General features: G+C 41.1%; 1 protein-coding gene across 2 annotated transcripts in view; it reads left to right on the top strand.

The window, feature by feature from the left end:
• pde9ac (phosphodiesterase 9ac) overlaps positions 1-7,354 on the top strand; it is a 9,781-nt gene extending 2,427 nt beyond the window's left edge. For both annotated transcript variants that reach the window (XM_008425665.2, XM_017308082.1), the window contains exons 4-19: positions 320-397; positions 968-1,011; positions 1,091-1,145; positions 1,327-1,397; positions 1,476-1,563; positions 1,650-1,731; positions 1,820-1,894; positions 2,515-2,601; positions 2,703-2,807; positions 3,046-3,128; positions 3,415-3,571; positions 3,895-4,008; positions 4,263-4,367; positions 4,457-4,585; positions 4,662-4,757; positions 6,888-7,354. In XM_008425665.2, the coding sequence (XP_008423887.1) occupies positions 320-397; positions 968-1,011; positions 1,091-1,145; positions 1,327-1,397; positions 1,476-1,563; positions 1,650-1,731; positions 1,820-1,894; positions 2,515-2,601; positions 2,703-2,807; positions 3,046-3,128; positions 3,415-3,571; positions 3,895-4,008; positions 4,263-4,367; positions 4,457-4,585; positions 4,662-4,757; positions 6,888-6,935 (1,417 nt within the window). In that variant the 3' untranslated portion in view covers positions 6,936-7,354. The remainder of the gene's footprint in view (positions 1-319; positions 398-967; positions 1,012-1,090; positions 1,146-1,326; positions 1,398-1,475; positions 1,564-1,649; positions 1,732-1,819; positions 1,895-2,514; positions 2,602-2,702; positions 2,808-3,045; positions 3,129-3,414; positions 3,572-3,894; positions 4,009-4,262; positions 4,368-4,456; positions 4,586-4,661; positions 4,758-6,887) is intronic.
• The last annotated feature ends 4,623 nt before the right edge of the window (positions 7,355-11,977 follow it).

The raw sequence follows: 11,977 nt of genomic DNA, 5'->3' as shown, positions 1-11,977 counted from the left end.
ATACATACATACATACATACATACATACATACATACATACATACATACATACATACATACATACATACATACATACATACATACATGCATGCATGTATGTATGTATGTATGTATGTAAGTTTTTCGAATTGTTTTATGTTACAACCATAAACTTGAGGGGCTGAAAAAAAAAATGCCCACCAAACTATTCAGATTGGTTGTGTTAAGAAATACACTGAAGTTTGTGGTTTTAATGTAGCAAAACGTAAAACAAAAGGGTGTTGAACATTTTTGCATGTAATGCTCACATTTTTCTTCAAATCTTGTGCTCTTTCAACAGGAACACTGCCATTAAAGTTATAAATCCAGAAGGTGCCATGGTCTCTATTGATGCCACGATGCCCGCCAACTCTCCGAAGTAACTTACCAGACATACTGTAGAAATATTACAGCTTTGTTTCATTTTCCTCACTTTCCATGTTCTTAAAAAGGGCGGTTTTACGTAAAACAGTCAGCTCCTCCAGACTAGCGGCAGCAACAATTAGCAAACATCTGGTGGAATTGCAAGTCTGCAGAGCTTTTCATGTGAACTACTTCTCTGTCCAACACTCCTAATAGTTGTAGATGGGATAAAATGAACAAACATTGTTGTGACGATGTGGAGGCAGAGTGTTGGAAAGAGCAGGAGCTTCTTAAAGAGACAAAGGCCCAATTTCAAGGTGTCAAGTTATGAAGTCAAAAATCTTTTAAGTCATGTTTTATACATGCAGCATTTTTAATAACAACTGAAGGTAAAATAGTTACTTGATTGTGCAATAAAACAGCACAATGTTACTGGGAAATACATAATACCGCCCTTTTAAGATGTGGTTACATCCTTTGATGGATTCATCAGCTCTTTGAGCACTAAATGAACTTCAAAGTGACAGATGATATGAAAAGGGAGAGACAAATCTAACTAAAGTGTTCACATCTAATTTCTTAACAGTTTTCTATACAAAGTTGTCCCACTATCTATCGATCAGCCAGGAGGTAAACAATTTAAGAAAATCGTATGAGAAATTATTGAACTGGTGTTCAACGGCTCATCAGATTTGTATTCCTGCCACAGACAGGGAGGACATGTTTCAGAGCGTGTTGTCTCAGGTGGCAGAGCAGTTCACCAGGTAACACGTCTTCATCTTTTGTTATGTCTGAAGTTTTCCCGTCTCCGTTTCGCAAAATACCTGTGTAACGCTCTTGAAACCGAAGCACTTCCACGACAGTCCATTCCGCTGCCCTCAGAGGTAAACTGGATCACTTGTGTACTAAGCTGATTTCTCATTTGTTCTTATCTGTCTGACACAGAGCCTTTCGCATCAGCGAGCTGAAGTCTGAGGTCACCAACAGGTTGGCAGCGTTGGAAAAGAGAGTGGAAAGTGAGTGATCAACAAAAAGAGAGAAGCATCTAGAAAACTCTGATAGGGAACTCAAATTTATCACCTGGCCTGTTTCAGTGGAGGGTTTGAAAGTAGTCGAAATTGAAAAATGTAAGAACGATCTGAAGAAACTTCGGGACGAGATGACTTCAAGAGGTGGAAGTAGGTGAGACTTCAAACGTGGCAACACACCGAGTACATTATAACACCAACAATAGAAGATTTATGTACTCTGTCTACTTCTGACCTCAGGGTAAGCTGTTCATGCAAATTCAATTTCTCAGAAGATGGGAAGAAGGTCACACCTAGAAGAGACGTCCCCACTTACCCAAAGGTATTTTTCTCCACAACACATCCTCCGAAGTTCACAAAAGGTGTGTGTGTGGATTTCCTGACCGTGTTCGTTAATCTGCCACATTCAGTACACACTTTCTCAGGAGACCATCGAAGCGCTGAAGAAGCCGACGTTTGACGTTTGGCACTGGGAACATAATGAGGTTTGGTGATTTCCATCATTACACTTCAGTGTTATCCCTCTCACCTCCAAAAATGAAGGCCTATATATATTTTTTTGGTAACACTTTATTTGAAGGGGGGTGAATAAGACTGACATGACACTTTAATAAACATGACATAACACCTGTCATGAACATGAATAAGCCTTCGTGAATATTTATGACTGTTGTCATAAAGTGTGATTCGGTAAATTTTGACACTTTTAATACAAAGTTGACATTATTCAAAATGTCTTTATGACAACTTGACATTAACCAAGAAATCATTACTGTTTAAACTTTACCTTTAATAACATAAAGTTACCTAATTTTTAAAGTGCAATCAGTAATACTTTTAGAACAAATTTATATCAGTAATAATTTCTTGGTTAATGTCAAGTTATCATAACAAAGACATTTTGAATAATGTCAACTTTGTATTAAAAGTGTCATGATTTACCAAATGATGCTTTATGATAACAGTCATAAATATTCATGAAGGCTTATTCATGTTCATGACAGGAGTTATGTGATGTTTATGACAGTGTCATGTCAGTCTTATTCACCCCCCTTCAAATAAAGTATTAGCTTTTATTTTTTTCTTTCTCCGTTTGTGGCAACAGATGCTGAGTTGTCTGGAGTTCATGTACCATGACTTGGGACTGGTGAAGGAGTTTAACATGAACCCCATCATACTCAAACGCTGGCTGGTAAATAAAGCAGACACCCGTTAATCTACGTATTTCTGTTCGAAACACAGATTAATGTAATATTCTGCAATACAAACAGTGTGTGTTCTTTACTTTTTCAGCTGGCAATACAGGAAAACTATCGCAACAATCCTTTCCACAACTTTCGTCACTGCTTCTGTGTTAGTCAGATGATGTACGGCATGATTCACCTTTGCAACCTGCAGGTACGGTAGACATTTGGGCTCATTCTGGGCCTTTCAAAATTATTCACACATCCTAAACTTTAACAAAGTATGATGCATGCAATATTGAAGCTTGTTTTATTGTGGCAAAACGTACAAATATTCAAGAGATACGAAGCACTGAACACATCTCAATCTTATTTACTAAAACCAGATTAAAGACGATATTTCCAGTGAATTTCCAGCCAACAGGCTTGTTTCATCATCCATTGTCCTGCAGGGGAAGCTGACCCTCACAGATCTGGGAATTTTAATGACAACCGCAGTGTGTCATGACCTGGACCACCCTGGCTACAACAACACGTAAGACTCACTCCTACGTCTTTGGTGCTGTTGACATGTGCAGCACTGGAGAAACCCACTGACCCTCGTTATGTTTTGATATACTCTGCACAACGTTGTTGTTGATGAGCTGTGAAACTAGTTCAGCCTGGAGAGAATTCAGGTATGAAAACATTCCCACCGAGCAAATCGTGTTGATACGTTTGTGTCTGAGTTTCATGCAGGTGAGAACCTTATCAGAAAAGCTTCATGAGAACCCACTATCCAGCCTTCTCAAGTCCATTTTACTATGCCTTCCGTTTATCAGATACCAGATCAACGCTCGCACAGAGCTGGCGGTGCGCTACAACGACATCTCCCCGCTGGAGAACCATCATTGTGCTGTGGCCTTTCAGATCCTTTCGCTTCCTGAGTGCAACATCTTTGCAAATGTTGATCCAGAGGCATTTAAAAAGATCCGACAGGTGAAATTTTGGATATTTGACTCAAATCTTTTACAGTGCTGTCAGATAATCTGTGTATCATTCTGATTCTGGTTTCGTGAGAAATCAGCAAAAATCTTCTTATTTCTGTCCAGACTCATGAAAAAAAAAAACTTATCTTAACTTTTATAGACTTTTCTGTGGCATGATGATGGGTTCTCTGACAAACTCAGTATTTGGCAACAAAAAAGTTAGTCAAAATAAATCCATGTGACAAAATTTGACTACGTTTGTATGCCAGTGTATGTTGATTTCAGATCTAAATATAAATAGATAAGATTTTGACTTTCCTTTCGTGTTTTCAGGCTATTATCACCCTTATTCTGGCCACAGACATGGCCAGGCATGGCGAGATTCTCGAAGGCTTCAAGCAGAAACTGGATAACTTTGATTTTACAAACGAAGAGCACGTAATGTGTGTACGTAAACATTTCCACCAACAAAATCCCTATCTGTTTATTTTACTGTACTGCTACCCTTATGGATCTAGCCTTTTGTGACGAAACGTATCGCAACGAGGCCAAAGTTGCACACAACGCTTTTCTGATGAATGAGAAATTAAAACTAGAAATATGAGCAAAGCAGATTATTTTCACAGCTGCACTTGTTTTAGTCCTCAGCTCTTGGACACGTTGAATTTGAGTTTGAACAGGCTTTGTGTTTATTATTCCAGTTGCAGAAGGTGTTGATCAAGTGCTGCGATATTTCCAACGAGGTGAGGCCAACTGAGGTTGCTGAGCCATGGGTGGACTGTTTACTGGAGGAGTACTTCATGCAGGTGACTTAAGCTCCACGGGAATTTCCTTTCATCAGAACGAGCTAATCTTCGTGGCAAAATGCTAATGCGGTGACCTCTTCGGTTTGAAGAGTGACAGGGAGAAGTCGGAGGGCCTTCCAGTAGCTCCCTTCATGGATCGAGACAAAGTTACCAAACCCACAGCTCAGATTGGATTCATCAAGTTTGTCCTCATCCCCATGTTTGAGACCGCCATGAAGGTACTGGACAAATGTGAACACAGCACTCTCTTTTCTACAAAAATAGTTGTTTACTCTACATGTGTATTTTGACCAGCTATTCCCTCAGATTGAAGAAATCATGGTTCAGCCTTTGAGAGACTCTCGAGACCATTATGAGGAACTGAAGCAGCTTGAAGACTCAATGACAGAGGTAGGATCTGAGTTTGTTTTGTTTTTGTTTTTTTGCTTTGCACCCCTTATTTAGTTCAATTTGGCTACAAAAAAAAAGCAATGTGCGAGAGACACTGTGTTATACAGTTGTCAGTCTCAATGATCACCAAATTATTGACATTTTTCCAAAGCAGTCACAGGGCACTGACTGCTTTTTCCTGAGATGCATTTGTTCTAGATTTCACTCAGTCCAGCAACATTCAAACATTAGTGGGTACGCAGGAAACAGCAGGGGTGATTTTTTGCAAAAAAAACACTCATAAACATCCAACTCTCCCTCCAGCCCTCCAGCCAGACGATATTTAATACATAATCTGTAACAAACCCGAGCCACAAAACTAATCTATTTCCCCTCATTCTTTGCCAGAAAACGAATGAGAACATTTTTCCCCCTGCTTTAAAGTTCCAGTGTGAAACTTTCAGAGACATCTATTTGCATCACATCCCAAACTGCGCTTTTATTTGCTTCGAGTTTTGTAGCAGTCAGAGTCATTGTGTCTATGTTGTTCCGGGGCATCCAAGTTATAACCTCGATGCTACAGTAAACACTAGAATAAATGAGCAAAAACAGTTACTGTTTACATCCAATAAAACAATAAAATGTCGCTCTTACTCTTGTGACATCTAACATCAAGTCTAAACACACAACACTGACAACACACACTTTTAATTAAAGGTTGTGATCAAGATAAGAGTTTACAAGCATTTTTAAGTTATACATGATTGCAAAGTTCATTGGCATTAAACACACATAATTACTTTATAACTTGAATTATAATTCCTAATTCTGACAATAAAGCATGCCCACCAGTTATGGTGCATAAAAGGAAGATTGCATAGTGCCAACATAATAATAATAAAATAAAAAAACACCATAAGCATTTTCCTACTTTTCCCTGATTGCGTACAAAAGGCTGTGAAAAACTCTGAGTCTTCACACACACCAGCAGAAATCAAAGCTAGAGTCTGCTGACAGATTAGATCAGAGCATGAGGATTTGATTGGGAAGCTATAATGTAGAGAGTCTGTTTTGCTCTGTACCAGGATGAAGTCACTCAAACGTTCACACACACAAACACACGCTCTCGTCACATGCAAACGTAGAAAAAAATTTGAATGTGTGAAATGTGAAATAAAATCAGCTGAATTCTTAGTTGTGTTTTGTGTGTTTTAGTGTGAGTGCGGTGAGACATTTATAACCAGGAATGTTGCTGCACTTTCTCCACATTTGATTTGTCATTTCAGCTTTAAGAGATCAATTTGCTCCCATAATCCCATGTAATTGAGTTTCCTGGCAAATCTAAATTGTTCACTTTGAAAGCAAGCATAAAATGTTTTAGAGGGCTCACATGAAAGACAGAAACAAAACATGTTTGAGATCAGATGTGATATAAAAGACTTTGGTGAAAACAAGCTGGTGAAAATGTTGCGTATTTAGTCTTTTCTATTTTTCCCCCTTGAAGTTATGATTTTTTTTCTGAGGAGCTGAAATCATAACTTTTTTGATGTATTTCATAAATTTACTCCTCACTAACGATGTGGCTCTAAAACTTTGCCTCTTGCAGAAGTATTTATAGAACCGTTTATGTATTTTGCTTGGATGTTATGTGACAGACCAACACATAAGGCTTCCTGTTTCTCATGTGTTTGTTCACAGATTCTCCTCATCAAATTTGACTAAGACCTGGCCATTTTGGAAAGATTTAGTTTTGGGGGGGGTTTTATCTCTTGATGTGGAAACCTGATAGAAAAATATCCCCCAAAACCTGCAGTCATAACCTCAGGCAAACATGGCAACAAAGTCTTGAATCAGGGGGGATGCCACACTTTTCAAATTAATTTTTCTTTTTTAAACATTTTGAACACAATGTAGAATTTGCTTTTGTGCCTCCAAATAACTTGAACTTTGTGGTTGTGACGTTACGAAATGCAAAAAATAAAAAACTTTTGTAAGGCCCTCAATCAAGGTTTTTCAATATTGAATGGTCTTGCGCTATCTGAACTGGGCAATGGGTGTCTACTTATCTAAAACCCAGTCTTAACATAAACTTTTGTCCTTGAGGCAAAAATAATTCCTGCCTGCCTAAATTCTGTTCTTTTTTGATTGCAGGAGTCGTCTTTCATGAGCCGATTGAAGAAAGACTTGAAAAGTGAGTGAGGCCCCGGTGAAGAGATCCAGGGCTGCATACTGAAGATGACAGCTGAAGCAGGGGCCTTAGATAAAAGCGACACAGCTCTGCAGCATGCTGAACTAAAATTAGGCAATGCATTTCTTGAACTTTGACTTTGATTTTTTTCAGCAGATGATGAAAGGAGGTGCTGACCTCCCGTGCATATTTATGCCATGAAAGCATTAGCCTCTATAAATTTGCATTTGCATTTTCGTTTTATTTTATTTTATTTTTTTGGCAAAAGAGTCTGAGGGGGTTGCTTTCTCCAAACAGAAAGTAATTTATTTTAATTTATTATGTACTTTCACAATCTATAGAACAAGTTTTCTAGTTTACCAAAGTTTTAGCTGTTTAAATAAATGAATGAAATAAAATGGACCAGAGTGGCACATTTAAAATGAAATCCATCCATCCATTCATCCATCCATTTTCTGCCGCTTATCCGGGGTCGGGTCACGGGGGCAGCAGCTTCAGAAGGGAGGCCCAGACTTCCCTCTCCCCAGCCACTTCTTCCAGCTCCTCCGGGGGAACCCAAGGCGTTCCCAGGCCAGCCGAGAGACATAGTCCCTCCAGCGTATCCTGGGTCTGTCCCGAGGCCTCCTCCTGGTAGGACGTGCCCGAAACACCTCACCAGGGAGGCGTCCAGGAGGCATCCTGACCAGATGCCCGAGCCACCTCAACTGGCTCCTCTCGACGTGGAGGAGCAGCGGCTCTACTCTGAGTCCCTCCCGGATGACCGAGCTTCTCACCCTATCTCTAAGGGAGAGCCCAGCCACCCTGCGGAGGAAACCCATTTCGGCCGCTTGTATCCGTGATCTCGTTCTTTCGGTCATGACCCAAAGCACATGACCATAGATGAGGGTGGGAACGTAGATCGACCAGACTCTGACACCGGTCATACAGGGACCTGACAGCCCGTATCAAAGGGCCCGGTACCCCATACTCCCGGAGAACCCCCCACAGGGCCCTCCTGGGGACACGGTCGAACACCTTCTCCAAGTCCAGAAAACACATGTAGACTGGTTGGGCAAACTCCCATGCACCCTCCAGGACCCTGCTGAGGGTGTAGAGCTGGTCCAGTGTTCCACGACCAGGACGGAAACCACACTGCTCTTCCTGAATCCGAGGTTCGACTATCCGACGGACCCTCCTTTCCAGGACCCCTGAATAGACCTTAACAGGGAGGCTTAAGAGTGTGACCCCTCTGTAATTGGAGCGCACCCTCCGATCCCCCTTTTTGAACAGGGGGACCACCACCCCAGTCTGCCAATCCAGGGGAACTGYYCCCGATGTCCATGYGATATTGCAGAGTYGYGTGAKCCAASACAACCCTRCAACATCCAGAGCCTTAAGGAACTCCGGGYGGATCTCATCCACCCCCGGGGCCCTGCCACCGAGGAGCTTTTTGACCACCTCGGCGACCTGGTCCCCAGAGATTGGAGAGCCCAACCCAGAGTCCCCAGGCTCAGCTTCCTCAACAGAAGGCATGTTGGTGCGATTGAGGAGGTCTTCGAAGTATTCTGCCCACTGGCCCACAACGTCCTGAGTTGAGGTCAGCAGAACGTTACTGTCATACTTTCATCTTTTAATTAATTGTCCTTTTGCATTTACTTTTTAGTGAAATACAGTGCATGAAGTGTGTTACAAACAGTGCGACTTGCCAAGCCCTGTGTACTTATGTTCAATATAATGTATATAGGAGACATAAGAAAATGCTCCAACTCTATAGGACCTCCTGCTGCACCAGATGTTACACAGTAAAGAGCTACAACAGCAGCATTTGCACACACTAAATAAGGAAAACCTTTATTCTTGAAAGTTGTATTCATTTACTCAAATTTTTATTCTAATTTTGTCATTTCTGTTGGTTGAGTTAAAGCCTCAATTGTTTTTTCTTTTTTTGTTGTTAAAACATTAAACTTAAGTTTTTAAAGCTCTTATAAACATCCATTTATGGTAAAGTGTTTAGTTTTACCATAATTAGAGAACTTTGCTTAAAATCATGTACTGTACAGTGTTGGGTCGGTCCTGCAGACCATAATTCTCTGCTCTAAGATGTAAATCAGCTCAACTTTGAATACTCTCTTACTTCATAACAGACTTAATCTCAAGTTTAATCTAGTTAATTTCAACACTACCATAAAGTTATGTCAAATGCAAATTTGATCCGGTTTTAATGCAGTGCAGTGAGAGTCAACAGCTTTTACAAAAAAAATGAGAAACCAGCCGATCGCATCCAATCTTTACTCTGATTTGCACCTTTGTCCTGAGAAAACATGGGGTGACTGTGGAGCCAAAATAAACTCTCCTTTAATAGGAAAAAAACCTCAAGTAGCAGCAATTTGCCTTGTCCAGTTTAAAACTAAGCAGGCAGGAAAATACATGGAACAAAAATATGAGACCTGAAGCGGCAAGTAGATCAAAAATAATCCCAACTGTTAATGGAGAACAAAATCAAAGTGAAAAGTGAAAACTGGTCCTAAGCTAAGACAACCCAAACTTAGCTAAAAAAATTAAATAAAATAGATTTAGGCTCAGTCTTAAAAATAGACAGGGTGTCTGGCTCATAGATAAAGACTGGGAGTTGGCTCCACCGGACAGCAGCCTGATAACTTCCAGACCTGCCCCCCAGAGGAAAGTTTTAGTAGGGTCGGTGTCCTGCAGCTTTGTGACGCAACACACCTGAATCAAATGACTCATTATACAGTCAAGTTCTCTCCACAGTCCAGCGAATGACCTCAGTATTCGACTCAGGCGTGCTGAAGCAGAAACACGTCTAAAAGTTGCGGTACACCCAGCCTCGAGAACCGGATTTAAATGCGATGTTTATACAGCATAAACAAAACATCTACTGTGAATTGGATTAATTAAAAACCTTTCTCCACATAACCAAAAAATATTAGACATGGTCTGTCACTTTGGCAAATTTTTAGTTATCATTCCTACTTTAAAGTACTCAACCATTTCTGCACATCTCATGTCTTCGAGAGCCGAAACAAAACGCTGCCTCACCTTGTTAAGTTTTTGTCGATTTAGGAGGTGGTGTGATGGTATCCTTGTTTTTTGTAGTGGCCTTTATTTGACAGTAGTTTGACAGGAAAGAGGAGGAAGATATGCGGTAAATGTCGCCAGGCCGGGGGTCGAGCCGGTGACCACCAGCACGAGGACTAGGGCCTCAGTATGTGGGTTGTGCTCTGCCCCTGCGTCACCACAGCGCCCCCTGATAGTGTCTACTTTTGCGGTATTGGTCAGGACTCTGATGGTGACATTTTGGATGAGCTGCATTGGTGGAGTTAGTTTTTACCTGTAAAAACACTGTGACACTGTAACGTAACCCTCTCAAGGTAATAGCAGACACCAGTTTCTCTGTCTTGTTGACAGAAAAGCAAGACCTATGTTTTGATGTCTCACATCTTTCCCTCTCTGAACACATTCTCAGTCTACAACAGAATACAGCTTCAAAATAGTCATATACACAACTCATGTGCTCTCAGTGATTTAAAAGTTCAGGCAAAAGCATAATAAGTTATAGGAGCGTAGTTGACGGCTGGTTTTTATGTTCGTGTAAAGCGTAGAAAATCTTCTACATGTTCCCACCCCACCATCATTACCCGGAGCGTTTCGTTCAGCTGTTCTATGGCAAACGCTTGATACACCTCTCATGAGTCAAACTCATCCCTACTTTTTCCCAAGTGACGACAACCCAAAGGTGTACTCATGGAAACCCGCTCCACGGTCCACACCCACTTTTCCTGCCACAGATTCCCTGCTAGCCACATGGACGTTGGTGGTTTTCCTCCGGGTACTTCATGCTGTTTTTATGGATGCCTTTTTATGCAGCATGTTGTAAATTACTCTGTTATTACTTCACCCTTAGGCTACATCTGACATCCGCTAAATGCCAACTGTGTAGATCTGATGAAACTATAGGACTACACACCGGATCAACAACGTTTGTGCTCTGCTTTAGGTGGAAGGTTTGCCTGAATTTTTTGTAATTTATGTGGCATGACTAAACTGCATTTGCAGCCCATCAGCGCGCAATCTATTTTGATTAATGTGTTCATTTCCCTGTCAGTTTGAGTGTTATTCCGACTTAAGCTACTAAAGAGATAATCTTGAGGCAACAACAGAGAAAACAGCAGACCACATGCTTCAGTGGCTGCTCAGATGAAAGAGGAGAAAAAGCTTATTTGGGACTTGAATAAAGGTAATTACCCACCACCTTCACCACATAGCGTGACAGAGTGTTGAGATTTATCACGTAAGGAATGTCGTAATCAAATTATGTTTTATCTCATCGTATTACTGCCCTGTTTATTGCAGTGCTACCGATAAATAAGATGAGTCATCTATAATTAATGCCTAAGGTATGCTTAATTAAAAATAGATGATGGAACATGTTTATGTTAGAGATGTTTTTGAGGTTTTTTGGTGAGATGCGAGCAGCTTTCAATCTCTTTTTTTTTACAACAGTCTCTAACTTGTTGACTGGTGTTTTTCATGAAATCAACACTAATTAAATCTGCTCATATTTAAACCTCTGTAGCTGTTTTGTTTGCCAGCAGGCAGGCAGGGCGTCACATAACAGCACACTGCCGCAATACTTCAGCTGCTCTGTTTGTGGATATGAAGGGAAATACATTAATTATATCTGGAATAGTTTAATGGAATAGTTTAATTGAGTGTTTATAAATATATATCCATCCATCCATTTTCTTGCACCCTTGTCCCTTAGTGTGGTCGGGAGGTGCTGGTGCCCATCTCCAGCTAACGTTCCGGGCGAGAGGCGGGGTCACCCTGGACAGGTCGCCAGTCTGTTGCAGGGCAACACAGAGACACACAACCTTGCACACACACACTCAAACCTAGGGGCAATTTGGAGAGGCCAATTAACCTGACAGTCATGTTTTTGGACTGTGGGAGGAAACCGGAGTACCTGGAGAAAACCCACGCACGCACAGGGAGAACATGCAAACTCCATGCAGAAAGACCCCCGGCCGGGAATCGAACCCAGAACCTTCTTGCT

Source organism: Poecilia reticulata, linkage group LG13, assembly GCF_000633615.1.
Source record: "Poecilia reticulata strain Guanapo linkage group LG13, Guppy_female_1.0+MT, whole genome shotgun sequence".
Taxonomy (NCBI): Eukaryota; Metazoa; Chordata; class Actinopteri; order Cyprinodontiformes; family Poeciliidae; genus Poecilia; species Poecilia reticulata.
The sequence above is the reverse complement of the archived record's forward strand: the minus strand, read 5'-3'. Positions and strand labels throughout refer to the sequence as shown.